The 16,310-nt window shown below is 43.9% G+C and overlaps 1 protein-coding gene across 2 annotated transcripts in view; it reads right to left on the bottom strand.

The window, feature by feature from the left end:
• HMGXB3 (HMG-box containing 3) overlaps nt 1-16,310 on the bottom strand; it is a 42,890-nt gene that overhangs the window by 3,971 nt on the left and 22,609 nt on the right. For both annotated transcript variants that reach the window (XM_033095882.1, XM_033095883.1), the window contains 7 exons: nt 11,945-12,246; nt 11,312-11,439; nt 7,757-7,888; nt 6,650-6,834; nt 2,839-3,058; nt 1,127-1,260; nt 240-356 (listed from right to left, as the gene is read on the bottom strand). In XM_033095882.1, coding sequence (XP_032951773.1) covers nt 240-356; nt 1,127-1,260; nt 2,839-3,058; nt 6,650-6,834; nt 7,757-7,888; nt 11,312-11,439; nt 11,945-12,246 — 1,218 coding nt within the window. The remainder of the gene's footprint in view (nt 1-239; nt 357-1,126; nt 1,261-2,838; nt 3,059-6,649; nt 6,835-7,756; nt 7,889-11,311; nt 11,440-11,944; nt 12,247-16,310) is intronic.

Here is a 16,310-nt window from a genome sequence, read left to right as displayed (position 1 = left end):
GTACCCTTAACAGCTGAAGCAGGGGCCAGCACCTGGTAGGGTGCTGAATAAATACTAACTAATGATGACCCCCAGTCCCTCCCTAGTCCAGAGGGTAGCATCTGACCTGTGAGGAGCTACTCCACAGGCCGCCCAGTGAGCTAAGTCCCAGCTCACAAAGGATGAGCTGGATCAATCTGTGTGGGCAAACCACCATGAAAAACAAATTCACCCCACGCTCTTCTTACCTATCTTCTTACCTGATGGGGGCACACCTTGTAGATTTTACCCCCTGTGAGATGAGGCGGGGGCTGTCTAACTCGGGCTCCATTCTGTACAGACTCATAGAGGGCCAACAAGGAGAAGCAGAGCTGGTCCTGGAGCAGAAGGACAAGATGAAAAACACACCAATAAACGGTGCACAGCACCAAATACTCACTTCAATACCTAAAGCAAAAGAATACACTGTCAAGGCCAGAGTGGGTGGGCCTTTGAGCCTCACCAGCCCAATGTCCTCTAGGTATAGATGGGGACCCTGGGGCCCTAAAAGGACCCAGTCACAGACACAGCCAGCCAGACTGATCAAATTGCCACTCTATCCAGGTTACTCAGGCCTGGGTTCTTCCTACTTTCTCCAGGGCACGGAAAGCTTCAAAGAGAAGCTAGCACTTGAGTCTGAACTTAAAGGAAGCATAACATTCTCAATAGCACGTTAGTAGGAAGTAAATGATGTATGGATGCAACACTCTCGCTCTCCCTCTCTCTCTGAATTGTAATAGCACTCATTTTCTAAGAGCCTGGAGAGGTGACAATCAGACACTGTACAAAGTGACTTCCTGACAACAACCTTGTGAGGTTGGTATTTTGGTTATTTCCACTTTGCAAATGAGGAAAATGAGGTTCAGAAATATAAGGTGCTTATCCAAGGTCACATAGTAAGCAGAAGAGCCAGGATTCCCACCCCCGGAGTCTGAACTCACTCCCGTCAACAGAGGAACGGACATGAACGTCTCGAGCTGGACTAACGACCTCCCAGGCCTGACTGCCTCCCTCTGACCAACACAGCACAGCTGCCCAGGCACAGGTATTCGTATCCCTGCCTAGAGGGCTCCCAACGTCCCTGACTCCACGGCTGCCCGACACTCACTTTGGAGTCTTCGGCCCCAAAGGGGATGCCACATTGCCTCAGCAGGTGCTGCAGCTCCTCCTCGCTGTAGGAGCCCATCTCCTCTAGCTTGCAGGTGCCCTCCTGGAGCAGCCTCACCAAGACACTGCCATTGCCTGCAAGAGATGATGGTACTGAAGGGAGGGGACTGCCACCTGCCGACAGAGGTGAAAGCAGTCCCTCATGCATGAGGTGAGAACAAGGGGGCTAGGCCTACAGTACAGCGAGGAGTGGAAGCAGGCTCCGCCCTGACACTGTCCGGGGTGCTGGGGGAGGTGGACTCAGGCAGGTCTTGTGACTCCCGCAGAGATGTGAAGTCTCTCGGAACTGGCTTTGTGCCCTTAAACATCTAGGGGAGATAGCCAGCAGAGCGCCCTTGCAAAGAATCCCAAATGGGTCAGCTTTTAACCTTTTAGGTCTTTCAGAACCAAGATCTCAGATGCTTACCACAACTGCAGCACCAAGAGAAGCAGCAGCTCCCATTTTAAAAATGCTCTTTATACACTATGTTCCTGAACCTGCTTAATCAATAGAACTACTGTGTTTCCCCAAAAATAAGACCTAGCCGGACAATCACTCTAATGCGTCTTTTGGAGCAAAAATTAACATAAGACCCAGTCTTATTTTATTATAACATAAGACCCGGTCTTATTTTACTATAAGATGGGTGTAATATAATATCAGGTCTTATATTAATTTTTGCTCCAAAAGACGCATTAGAGTGATTGTCCGGCTAGGTCTTATTTTCGGGGAAACACGTTACGTGGTGGCCTTAAAAAACAATTCTTGGGCCTTGAAGCTGCAAACAAGAGGTGGGACCTCAGTATCTAATGCTAGGAAGCACTGTTTGAGAACCAGTGGATCACATTTAAATCCTTATAAAAATCAATTTAGTGGGTCATATCCAGAATTTTAAAAATGAAATAAAATAGAAAATAGAGTACAGTGCACTTGATAAGAAAACGTACTGTTTTATAAAAGTTTTCAGTTACAAATATACATACATGTACGTACTTACATGAGTATCATGCTGGGTCATGATGCAAAACCTATTTCTTATTGTGAGTTTCAATAATAAAAAAAAAAAGTAGGCGGCTACCACTCTAACTGTATTAGCTCACTTATCTTCAAAACCCAGGAGGTGGGTGACAGTATCATGCCTTCTTTGTAAATGAAGCAACAGAGGCTCAGGGCAATGAAGGGATTTGGTGGAGGTCACATGGCTACTGAGTGGCATAGCTGGGACTCAAATCTGTGCTGTCAGAAACTTAACCCTCTCAACAGCTTGTCCCGCCATCTACATGTATATCCACAGAGCACCTCCAAAAGCATCTTCAAGACTGTTTAGAAGACAGACTCTCTGGCCTCCCTCTCCATACTTACCGATGAGACTCTCTGGGGTTCGAGCCCTATAAGCATTCTTGGACAACGGCCACTGTTCAGGGCAGTGCATCCCAGAGGCTGACGATGGGCTGCGTGGGTCAGGCCTATATAATACAGCCGGCAGCTCTTCAAAATTCTGCACCGTGACTTTAATCTCTAGGGGATTCTGTCAGATTGTCCTATCCTTCCAGAAGGAGCCCTTTGGGCAGGGCCGGCCCCCTCTCTGCATTGGCGCTGTCTTGCTGTGGACAACGTCCCAGACTCTGAACTGGGCCCTTCCCTGACCCCAGCCAGCCACTGGGCGGCCTTACCAGGTACTGGCTGCACATCCAGGCTTTTGTCTTTCTCAGTGTTGACGACCACAGCTCCTCTCATGAGTGGTGGGAAGAAGGGGGCAATAACAGAGGCATCAAACTTGGTGATGGGGATGCTGGCGGGGAAGGCCACCTGCTCAATCACCTCTGTCTCCATCGTGGCCCAAAAGTCCTCCACGTTTACCTCACTAGAGCCCAAGAACTCAGGCCAGGTGAACTAAAAGGTCAGAATAAAAAAGGTCAAACTGTAGGAGCCACAGAATATTAGCAACACAATAGCCTACCGATATACTCGGGACAACCAAGGCTGGGGTGGGAGGTCTGAGAGCGTGCACTGCGGGGACGCCCCGAGTCTGACATCTCAGTACCCCACTGCCTTCTGGCCACGTTCCTTTCTCCTACACCACAGCGCTCCCCAAGACCTGAATGGGTCCCAAGTCCCTCTGCATCTATAACTTTATTCATATCATTTCCCCTGCCTTGCAAGGAAAGAAGAGCTGCCATCTGAGTACCTGAGTACCTGTTCTGTGCCGGACACTGTCTAATTACTACTATACAAGCCTGCGGTGTCTGAGGTGAGACTACTGGAGTACGGGACAGAACAGGAATGTGAACAAAGGTCTAGCTCCGAAGCCCACACCCTTCATCCCTATACCCAGCTGGCAGGAGTCATCAGAATAAAAGTGAGTGACAGCCACCCACTTCCAAGGCCTGTTGATCCTGACCTCCTCCAGAGGACCTCCCAGAATTGCCAGCACACAGCTAATTCCTCTACCTTAGGCAGCATTTGCTTATCTGTTGCAGGTATCTAGCACTCGTGCTGTCAATTTGGCCTCTTGTATCCCTCTTACACGGTCCTCAAAATGTGACCCTGATCCTATTACCTGAAGTTGAATCATTCAGGTTACTTAGCAGTGCTGATACCTGGGCCACGTATCAAATCTGTATGAACTAAATCCCTAACTTTGCATTAAAAAAAAAAATCCTTATGTGAGCAATTCTCCAAGTGTGGTCCCGGGGCCAGCGTGACCATCACCTGGGAACTTGGGAGAAAGGCAAATTCTCAGCCCCACTCTAGACCTACGGAATCAGAAACCCTGTGTGTGGCGCTGAGCAAGCCCTCCACACTAAAGAGTTTAGTGTGAAGGTACGTAACGTGGAGGTGTGTAAGTGATGTAATTCTTAAGCTCACAAAGTCTACGCAAGAATCTGCCCCATCTTACTTCCCTTTCTTTCCCCAACTCACAAGGCACGACTACATGTTGAGTAAATAACACAAGTCTCTCAACACAATTTCACAAGATGCTGAGCCCATCCTCTCCACAAAGAACAGGGAACAGGAAATACCAACAAAGTATGCTGTGTGCACAAAGTGACATGGCTGTTGTCATTAGTCCAGAGAGCCCTCTAGACAGTCCCTGAGGGGAGGGGCCAATCAGGCAGTGTCCTCGGGGATAACAGCATATACAAGTTCTGTTCAGTAACTTCCTGTTTTCTTTCAGACTTCAGAATACCTCCCACCCCCTTCTCCCCTGACACACCACTCTGCAAACACAAAAGGGAGAAAATAAAGTAAGTCCTGGTCTCTAGAAAGAAATACCCAGTTCCCTAGAAGGGACAAAACATGCATAGTGGGAATGCAGGGACTACTACTCCACGAGGAAAGAGCCTTGATCAGGATAAGGCAGGTGCCAGGCAGGATCAAGAGACGTGAGCTTTAGAGGGAGGTGGGCTTCTGTCTATCCAGAAACCAAAGAGTCTCTGTAGCCAGATGTGCTTAGAAAAGCCAGAGCTCAGAGACCCAGGAGGTACTGGTGAGCATGGCAGTGTCTACAAGCTCTTACTTGGGAGTCAGACAGCCTGACCGAGGTCAAATCCCAGCTCCACCCCTTCCTGGCTGGGTGAACTTGGACCAAGTCTCCTGGGCTTCATCTATACATCTATCTTCATCTATACAAATCTCAGATGGCTAGGGTGAGCAGTCAGTCATATAGTAAAGCAGCCAGTACAGAGTAAGAACTGGACATACGTAACAAAATACTCCATAACTCATAGCTGCATTACTATTAATATTACCATTAAGCAAGCAGATCTGAGTGAGTCTGGAATAGCCTCTTGGTGAGGTAACACACAAAAGCAAAAATCTTTTACTGTTCATTTTATCTACAAGGAACACTTAGAAAGCTCTAGGAAGCATGCTTGTTTCCATGTTTTGTTATGCGCCACTATTCTTCAAATAGAAATATTTGATCAATATATACATATACCTTTTTTCAATTAGGAAGAAAAGGAGAACATGTATTAAATCCTTAATATGCTCAGTTGGCCATATGAAAATACACCAAAACTTTTTTCTAGAGATCCCGCACTTCCCCCAATGGTGAACAGGTGAGCTGCAGGTTCAGTGCCTAAAGAGTCATTTTGTGTTCCAGTCCTTTTTGGTCACAACAGTCCAGTTCAGAGATGGAAAGCTCACATCCAGCGTGACTACACGCATACTCACGCCATACCTACGCCTATGCATGCAGAGCAGACCTCTCAGCATTGATCGTGGGAAAGAGTTAACTAACCTATGGGATTTTTGGTTCCCTGTTATCCCCAGTTTTCCAAGAGTTTTATCATAAACCAGTATTTGAATAATACTGAAAGCCTTTTTTACATCTAATGAAACAATCACATGGGTTTTCTCCTTTAATCTGTTAAGTAGTACATTACATTAGTGTATTTTCTAATGTTGAAAGAATCTTGCTTTCCTGGGATAAACTTAGTCAGGATGGATTACTTTATTCATTGCTAGAGTTGATGTGCTATAATCTTATTCAGGACTTTGGCCATCTACCTTCACAAGTACAATCAACCCCAATTCTTTCTCTTACATTAAATGTCTGGTTACGTTTTCAAGGTTATATGGCCTTACTACAATGAGTTGGGGAAACGTACCAGCCTTTGCTATTCTTCTATAATTGGAATTATGTATTTCTTGGATTATTTGTTAGAATTAATGTATAAAGCCATCTGAGTTTGGTGGTATCTGTGTGTGAATATTTTTCAGTTAAGAAATTAAGTCAGATCAATTCCTTAAAATCCTCCAGAAACTCCATTTTACTGCATGTAAGTCCTTAACCCAGCCCAGGCAACCCCATGTAGTCTGGCCTCCGCGGCTTCTTGACCCTCACACATCCTACCACTCTCTCCATTGCACACATACTCCAGCCACACCGGCCTCGATGCTGTTCCTCTCCACGCCCAGCAAACCCACCAGAGACCCTGTTCTTGCTGCTCCCTTTGCCTGGGCTGTGTCTCCCCAAGAGCTACATGGGCTTCAGTTTCTATACAAATGCCCCCGATCAGAGAGGCCATCCCTGACTACCCTCCATAAAGCAGGAACTCCCCTTTCCACCACACTGCTGTCTTTTCCTCACCTGCTTTATTGTCACTATGGTTCTCTCAGTTAACACAGTATATATGAAAATATTATATTAATATGATATACATAAGTATTCATGTTTGTTTCCTGTCTCCCCAAACCAGAATCTGAACTCCATGAGCACACAAACTTTGTGAGTTTTTAAAGTGCCATTTCCTAAGTGTCCAAAACTTGCACCTAGTTCATGTTTAGTAAATTTGTTGACTGAGTAACAAATGCCTCTATTTCCATCTGACCTTCCTTAGATGAAAACCTGGCAGTGGCAGGAAAACAAACTCCTCACATAGGACAGGACTGGAGCCATCTGCCCTTGGGGACATCATGCAGGCAAAGTGTGAGGACAGTTTTAAAGGTCACCCACAGTGCCTGTGAAGCACTTACCTCCACACTCTTCAGTGCCAGCACATTTTCTTCACTCCTCTGGGCCATTTCCACTTTGGGGGCCACGCCACAGATGCCACAAATCATGTCATTGTAGTCTCGGACAGTGAGGCACTCGAAAGCCCAATAGCCATTGCACAGCAGCTCTTGTAGCTGGCTTATCTCCTCCAAGGTCAGCGTCTTCTCTGGAAGGAGAGCAAGAGTTCCAAGTAAGTCAAAGAAAAAAGCCCTGAGGCCACTGGGGATGAGTTAGCAAGAATAGCAATTCTACAAGATGGCTCCTCCCCTAAGAACACCCCAGAGTACTAACCACCCCAAGGGTCAAAGCACCCTGGCCCTCAAGTGCTCAGGTGGCAACCCAGAGAGCAATTCCAATCAGAGTTTTAGCTGCCTGGACTAAGCACCTACTAGGCACTAGATGCTATGCTAAGAGCTTCAAATGTATTATCTCATTTAACTCTCCCATCTTTATGAACCATGAGCTATTATTATCTTCATTTGATAACTGGAGAAACTGAGGCACAGAGAATAACTAGTTCACAATCACATTGCCACTAAGTGGCAGAACCAAGACTCAAACTCAGGCCTGTCTGACTCTAGAACTTTTGCTCTACTCCATCTGAGCTCATAGCAGGGAAGGTACAGGGGGACTGGAGTACGTAGGAATAGGATGGAAAAGAACAAACAGAAACAAGTAAGGAAAGCAAGGGGAAAAATAATTTCCAATAGTAAGGAAGGTGATCCCCACCCTCAATTCTCAGCATGAACCTTGGGACTGATAGCAGACCTCCAGAAGCTGTTCATTCAAAATGAGTCTGATTAACAGGCAGTAAAGCCAAGTCTACCTACCATCAAAGAATGAGCTTCTACAAGTCAGTTTAAACTCAGGCTGAGGGTCCCTGGATGCAGAGACAGACTCATGCCTGCCAAAGTTGGTTTGGCCTTGTAAAATTCAAGAGGAGGCGTGTGTTAGGGAGCCAAGAAGGTTTCCTTTTCCAAATATCAGACTTTCCCCCAAGATGACTGACTATTTCAACAAAGCCCATCACTGAAAATTCCCAGGGAGCTTAGGACTAGAACTGGGAAAGGGAGGGAGCCAGCCTTTACCTGTCTGCTCCTGCACTGACTTCAGAAGAGCGCTGATGGACACTCTGGGGTCCTCTCCCAGCTTGATCTGGTTTCGGATTGCAAAAAGCAGGTCCAGACTCACTAGCAGCTTGTTCCCCACATTAAAGAGACCTTCAGGTTAAGGAGAGGCAACAGGGAAATTCACTGTAACATCATCCACAATGGTAGAAAATTGGGAACTAAATACTCAATAGGGGAATAGTTAAACAAATTATGGTATATTCATAAAATAACAAACTATGCATCATTACAAAGAATAAAGTGGACCTAAATGCTCTGACACAAAGTTGTCTATAATACATTAAATGAAAAAAAGCAAGCAATAAAATATATATATATATATATATGTATGTATGTATATATAGAACTTTTTTTTTTTTTATGACAAACAAAGAAATATCTTCCTACCATCCATCTCAGTCTTCTTCCTCTACCTCTCACAGCTGCACCATGGGGAAAGGCCAGGACTATCTTTTAGGCCAGGGATATACAGGGGATGTGGCAAAGGCTATAAAATCACCCCTATTCCAAATTCTGGGATGAAAGATTCAGAGGAATTTAAATGCAGTCAATGTAAGACAAATAAAAAAAGGGGGGTTTACATTTTCACAATACATAATGCACAAATCTGCACAAAACAATACTTTAGAATATGTGTTCCCATTAAAGAAGGGTATAAAGGAATGGGGAAGGCCTTTCTAAGCATGATACCAAAGGCATTTTGAAGCTATAAAGGAGGTGAAAGCAATGGTTATATAAAAATTAAAACAACAACAAAAAGCAAAAAAATACCGTGTTCAAAAAAAATTCACAAATTTAAACGACAACAAATAAACTAGGGAAGAACTGTCAATAAAATAACCCCAAAGAAGAATAGAAAAAACTCACAGAGGAGGAAAAAAACACACAAAAAGTTATACAATCTTCCTAATAATCAAAGAAATACAAGTTAAGAAATGACACACCAGTTTTTATCTGTCAAATTGATAAACTTTATATTAATCTACAAAAAATTCCTAAAGCTAATCAGTGCAAGGTCATTGGGTACAAAATCAATAATACCCAACTGTATTTCTATACTAGTATTAAGGAGCTAGAAATTGAACCATGTCATTTAGCACTGAACAAAATTAAATAGGTATAAATCTAACAAAATATGTGCAGGATCTATATGCTATAAAAACTACAAAACACTGACGAAAGAAATATAAGAATAACTAATAAAATGGAGAGAAAGACCATGTTCATGGATGGGACAACTTAATATTTTTAAGCATGTCAAACTCCCCCAAATTGATCCATAGATTCAATACAATCCCAATTAAAATTCTAGCAGGATTCTGTAGACACTGACAAGCTGATTCTAAAATTTATATGGAAATGTGAAGGAACTAAAATAGATAAAATGATTCAGGCAAGTACAAGGTTAGAAGACTCACCCTACCTAATTATAAGACTTGCCATAAAGCTATAGCAATCAAGACAGGGTGGTAAACAACATAAACAACATAAACCAATGGAAGAGAATAGAATGCAGAAATAGACTGACATGTGTATGACAAACTGATTTCAACAAAGGAATGAAAGCAATTCACTGGAGAAAGGACTACCTTTCAACGAAAAGATGTACAACAATTGGACATCCACAGGCAAAAAAATAAACTCAATATGGACCTCACACTTTATACAAAAATTAATTCAAAATGGATTACAGACCTAAATGTAAAACGTAAAATTATAAAAATTTTAGAATAAAGCATGGGAAAATATTTATGATTTTCCCCCCAGTAAAGACACTTTAGATATAACGTCAAATACATAATCCCTAAAAGAAAAAAATTGATGAACTGGTCTTTATCATAATTAAGAACTTTTGCTCTATGATATACTCTGTTAAGAGAGTGAAAAGATAAGCCACAGACCCTAAGGAAATATCTGCAAATCACTTATCTGACAAAAGACTCATATCCAGAATATATAAAGAACTCTCAAAACTCAACATGAGAACAACCCAATTACTTGGGCAAAAGATGGAACAGATACTTCACCAAAGACAACATATTGATGGCAAATAAATCCAAGAAAGGATGCTCAACCTCACTGGTCGTCGAGGAAATACAAATTAAAACCACAATGAGATACCACTACACACACCTATTAGAATGGCTAAAACACACACACACACACACAAAGCAATACCAAGTGCAGATTGGACAAGTGGAGCAAGCCAGAACTCAGCCATTGATAGAGGGAATGCAAAATGGTACAAATACTTAGGTAAATGGTTTGGCAAGGTCTTATAAAATTAAACATATGCTTACTATATGGCCTGGCAACAATCTGACTCCTAGGAATTTACCAAAAACAAATGGTAATTTACGTTCACACAAAAGCCTGCACAGGAATGTTTATAGCAGCTCCCTTCATAACTGCCTCAAACTGGTAACAACCCAAACACCCTTCAACTTCAACAAGTGAACAGATAAACAAATTATGGCACTCCACACACTGCAAAACTACTCAACAATAAAAAAGAAAAAAATATTGATACGATAATATGGATGAATCTGTAAGGCATTAGGCTTAGTGAAGAAGCCAGATTTAAAAAGCTACATACTATGACTGGATTTATATGACATTCTAGAAAGATAAAACTATAGAAATGGAGAGAGTATCACAGGGTTGTTAGAAGTTAGGGGTGAGGCGTGCATTTGATTACAAAGGGATAGTACAAGAGAACGTTTGGGGGCGATGGAACTGTTCTGTATATTGCCTGTGACGGCAGTTACACAACTCAGTGCATTTGCCAGAACTCAGAACTACATAGCGGTATGTAAATTTAAAAATAAAGTTAAAATTTAAAAATAATTCTCACAGTGGTTGGTACATGGTTAATAGTCAATAAATGCTTGATGTTGATAAATGAATAGAGGGGAAACAGGTGAATATACAGCGATTCCACTTTTGAGCATTTGTGCAAAGGAAATAATTAAGGCTGTACACAAAGATTTAATTATAAAATAGACTCTAAAATGGAGTGCCACATACTTAAAAATGGCCTTACATATCTCCACTTGCTGGCATAGGAAGATGCTCAGGATATACTGCTAAACTTTAAAAAGCATATTTCAAAATAACATTTAGCACATTTGGAAGAAAAGCTATAAACCTATAAATTCCTCCATACTTTCTTATATTCTGCACAAATGAATAACACATCTGGAAGACCAGAGAACACAATGTTTACTAGTTATCTAATGGCAGAAGGATTACTAATGACTTTTTGTTTTCTCTTTTCACTTGTGAGCATTTTCTAGTTCTTCCACAATGAAGATCGGTTCTTTTAAAAGTTAACTTTGTTTAAAGATCCTAGGTAAGAGAATCCTAACACTTGAGAGGGAAATGTAATCTTCAGGGGCTGAGAATGCCCTCTTTCTCAGAAGCCCCAGCACTCAAAGGACCAGAGATCTGACCCCCAGAGGCTGTTCTCAAACTGCTTTGGGGCCCTCTAAGGGAAGGAAGACTGGCACCTACCTGTATAGATGTCCATGAAGCTATGTAGAGCCAGACAGTGGGGATTCAGACACATCTTTACCTGGGCAGTCACCACCTGCAGCCGGCTGGCTGTCAGCAACCAGCACTCCTGGGGCCCGGCCATGGAGCTAGTGTGTAAAACATCAACAAAAACAGAAAGGATGTCAACCTCCAGGGTTCAGTGATGAACAGCAAAATTCTCAAGACTTCAACACAACAGGAAAATGAAGGTGCTAGAGCTTGCGTTTCAAGGTTTTCTAGGCGGATGTTCCGACTTTGTTGGAACCTGGTCTGTGGAATCACCCCCAAAATTAATATAACTCTCAATTTATTACCCAATGTAACCAATTCCACTGAACTCCCAAATCCAAGCATTACACTAGGCAGTCCAGAGGTAAACTAAATCCTAAATTGGTGACAATCACTTTCAGGCATTTTCAACGGAAATAATGGATAATTACTAATTATTACTTTTATTAATAACTGGCAATTGGAAAAGTAAAGGGAACCTAAGAAGAGCAGAGAATAACATCTGCCAAGGTTACATCTTAAAAGTTGTTTGAAGAAAGGGGCAATATGGACCAACTGAGATTGGACAGCTAGGTGCAGGGTAGATCTGAAAGGGCTGCTTACTTTTGTCCCCCTTTGAATAATGGGCTGCTACACAGAAGGCACTGCGTGGACGGAGACTCATAATAATTCGACCAAGAGGTCTGCTCGATGGTGACTGTCTCCTCACTCACGTTGGACAGGATGAGTCGAGAGCTGTTGAGTTCATGAATCAAGGCGAAGACCTCGGCCAGCTCGGACTCATTCTCAGGAATCTGAAGGACCTTGCGCAGCAGCTGCAGTGTGGACTGGCGCTGGACCTCCCTCTGGGCCGCGCTCAAGGGCTCTGTGGCACTCAGCACATCTGGGAGTGGTGAGCTCGCCTCCTGGGAAGAGAGTGGAGCATCACCAAATGTGCAGGGCACAGACCTAGCCTCAGGCTGTATCATGAGAGACTGAAGAGCAGAGGGATGGCCCATGACTGAGAAGTGGCAAACCTAGGCTCCTAACCAGCTCAGCTAATAACTCACTGTGACTCACGGCAGATGCCTTCTCCCTCTGGTGCTCAGTTTCTCAATCAATAAAATGAAAGGACTATATATATAGCCTTTGGTAATAGATTCTAGCGTCAGCTCCCACTCACCACGTATGGGGTTTGGAGGGTAACAGTCCTGGGTTTCAGTTCTGGATATGCCACCTCACAGCTGTGTATGTGTGACCCAAGGCAATTTACTTAATCTTTCTGAGCCTTGAATTTCCTCTACTATGAAATGGAGGATCAAAATACTAGTAATATCCTAGAGTACTTGTATAGAGTAAACCAGATATTATAAGTAAAGCACTTAGCACAGTGCATGGGATGCAATGAAAACTATGCATGGTAGTTTTGATATATAAATAAATATCTGCACTGCTTAAAGTGCTTATTTTTAATGCTCTGTGGCTTCTAGGTACAAGGGAACTTTATATATTAGTCAGAGGCTTCCAGGAACAAGGTTCTGAAATGCTCACTAAAGACTGGTCCCTTCTCACGTAGGTTCCTTTTCAGTGGAGGTCCCTCCCTGACCCTTCGTACAAATACAGCCTGAATATCTCCGTCCTTCATGCTCCCAGAGTCCGCTCCTTTACTGAAGAATGCACTGTTTCACAGTTGGTAAACCAGTCTTGTCTCTTTAGAGAGTAGAGGGTCCCTGTTTATTTACTCAGTCCCAATACCAGCATGAAGCCAGAGAACACAAAAGATGTGAACTCATATTTGCTGGGCATATGTACTTTGTAGAAGTTACGTGCTTAATAACAAGGTGCTTTCTATTAATTCTGCATACCTATGACAATTTGTCTCAGTTTGATTACTTATCATTCTCTTCCACGAGACTGTAAGCTCCTCAAGGGAAGGGGCCATGTCCTACTGATCTTTGTATCTCCAAAAGCCTGACCCACAGTAAGCATTCAATATATGGTTGTTAAAACAAAGACTGAATGAATGAATGAATGAATGACACTACAACTGAGTTGCCCTGGGAGGTTTTGTGTTCCGTCATGACTATGCTGAACCACAGGCTGGAAGGTCAGTTGGCAGGAATACTATCCTTTGGCTCTGAGCCACAGTTGAAAGATGGGAAAGAATGGAGACTGTTCCAGTCCAGAGATGGTGTCTCAATTACCGCCACTGAAAACAAACTGCAGAGCAAATGTATGGCCACCAGGGGGCTCCAAAGAGCAATACACACAAAGGTCCCTTGGGTTTCTGACCTGTTTTTCCTTTGTGGAAAAAATTTTATTTCTCCCAAAATTTAGGAGATTAAAAGGTGAGGGAAAGTCTGAAGATGAAAGTCTGTTGCCATGAAGCAGCCTACCCATCTGTCTCCTTGTACCTGCCCCTAAAGCAAGGAGAGTCTGTGAGACGGATCCTTTCAGGGACTTTGCTTCACCTTTGTGCTTGCACCTTACGTCTCCGTTTGGCTCCAGAAAAACGGCTGGTCAGCCAATGACGGGTACGACTCCCCATGGGGGTGGCAACCTAAGCCAGGCAGAGCAGCGTGGGGACCAACAGGAGAATCCACAGTGTTCATAGAGGTGGGCACAGCCCCTCACTTCCCCCCAGCTAAGGAGAGCCTCTGCCTCTGTGGCTGCATTCCTTCCCACAACCTGCAGGGGAAGAGACTCAATGATGTGCTCTCCATCTATTCATACGCATAAAGTTTTGTCCCTTGGGGAAGTACATACATCCTGACACTTACGGTTCAGCTGCCTGCAGGCAAGAGTGATTGGCTTGAATCAGTTTCCTATTATAATGTATGGAATTCACAGATCTTGAGATTGACAAGCTTTATCTCCTTTACTTCCTCACCTAACTAATAAAAGTTACGCGTAGGATCGTTTTGGGGCTCAGTTCTTGAGGCTGCAGCCCCTTTGCCCCGCTTGCACTCTATTCATAGCTACTGTCTTTTCTTCACCCTGTGCGGCCCTTCGCGCTCCCCACAAGCTGGTGTAGTGCAGGACGTGACAAAAGTCCTGGGGGTAAGCAGCTACCAGTAAACTGAAGACTGAAGGACCTAAGAGTGGGCTTGAAATCAATTGGCAAGAAGTCCCTAGACAATTCCTGCCTGACCCGGAAAGTTAAGTCACCTCATCATCCAAGATCTAGAGACTAATATCCATTTCCACGCTGCAAACCATACCAACAGCTATAGGAGAAAGGAACGTTCAGAGTGTCTACCTACACAGAACGCAATTTCATCCCGTAATTACTGATCAACACACTATTGTGTTGTGTATGCAAACCTCCGGGTTAGAAGGTATGGGGCAAACATGCATACCTGCCCCAAAAGAAATTAGTCTCAGGGAGCTAAAAGGAGTGAAGACAGGGTATGGTCAATGCCAGTGAAAACCCATTAAACATGTGGAGAATCCAGGAAGAAAGCTCACTGCCAGCAGAGGGCACCGCAGGGAACAAAAGAATATGATGCAAGCTACGGACTTGTGCACATGCAATTTCAGGGGTTTACAGATGACTTGAAGCTCAATTTGGAGTCTTCTTTAGGGCTCATAGCCCTGAAAATAAAATGTCCAGATCTAACCCACCTCTCTTCCTTGCTTTACTGACGGGGAAGCGAAAACTCAGGAGACGGCAAGCTTCCAGCTCAAGGTTGCTCCCAGTCAGACCTCTCCATTCCTAGGCCAAGTGTTTTTCTCACTAAGCCACCACTGCCCACACACTTTAGTTCCACTTCCCTTTCTCACAAAGATGACAACCTTAGAACACCACCTCAAACACAGAAACAGCCCTGGAGACTAGAAATGAGATTCATCTGCCAGAAAGTTCCCCTCTCATACACAAAGAAACCTTGAAGCCTGAGGCAGTTCAGTCCACTTATGTTCTGTCCACTTCCAGTAAGTCTCCCTTCTCACATAACCTTCTTCTGGGCCTCTCCTTGGTTCAAGGACATTCAGTGGGACCTCACTGACTGAAAACATAGACTGCCCAGTCTAGCATTAAAGAGCTTGCACGATGTGGCCCTGAGGTGCCTGTCAAGCCTATTTCCATACTCTTCCCCATACCCCCTCTCCTCTCACCAAGGCGGACATCACTGACTCCCTGCCTCATCACTTTTGCTCATGTTTGTCCCTGAGCACAGCATGCCTCCCCCTCTATCCACATCCTGCGCCTTTCGCAAGGTCCAGCTTGGATCTGGAGTGGCTGGGCTCCCCCTCGGATTCTGACCTGTGCCCCCCTCTTCCCCTACAAGGCAAATCAGTTGACAGTCCTCTAATTAGTCTCATCCTAGTCATTCCATTTGCTGTCTCAGATGCTGTCACTTTCTGTTCTCTTTAAAAAAAAAACTCATGGGTGGAAAAAAAACCAAAAACAATTGACATGTGGAAATTCAGAGGACCCCTGAAAAAGCCCAATTTTTCTGGTTGTAATAATAAAAAGTGAGCCTCAAGGAGCCAAGTGGAATGTGTCTTACTATCCAAATAGTTTGGTCCAACTTCAGACAGCAGGTTTGCCAAGACTGATAGAAGTAAAGCTTTGTGATTAGCCAAAAGCACTGCGAGGAACTTGAGAAGCAGCGATCTAATCTACAAAGTCTTGGGGCTGACATTCTCTGTTTACCAAAATACTATTTACAGGTCTTCCATCAGGCCTCAGAGCTAAAAGGATGTAACCCTTCCACCTTCCATCCTGTTCTTCTGCTGCATCCTATTTAACGCCTGTGTTACCATTCTCGTTGGTGAATGAACGCTTGGTTCCCTGGGCCAGAAGGTTCTCAGAGATCAGCATACCTGGTCACCCCCTCACCCTGGCAATGAGGACAAGGAGACCCAGAGAGAAGCAGCCACTTGTCCACGTTCAGAACTTGTAACTTGCTTCCAGTCCTGGTGCCCTAATTACTATCATGTACTGAGAAATCCTTTTATTTCTACTAAAACAGGTCTGCTAACAGAG

Source organism: Rhinolophus ferrumequinum, chromosome 24 (assembly GCF_004115265.2).
Source record: "Rhinolophus ferrumequinum isolate MPI-CBG mRhiFer1 chromosome 24, mRhiFer1_v1.p, whole genome shotgun sequence".
Classification (NCBI taxonomy): domain Eukaryota; kingdom Metazoa; phylum Chordata; class Mammalia; order Chiroptera; family Rhinolophidae; genus Rhinolophus; species Rhinolophus ferrumequinum.
The sequence above is the reverse complement of the archived record's forward strand: the minus strand, read 5'-3'. Positions and strand labels throughout refer to the sequence as shown.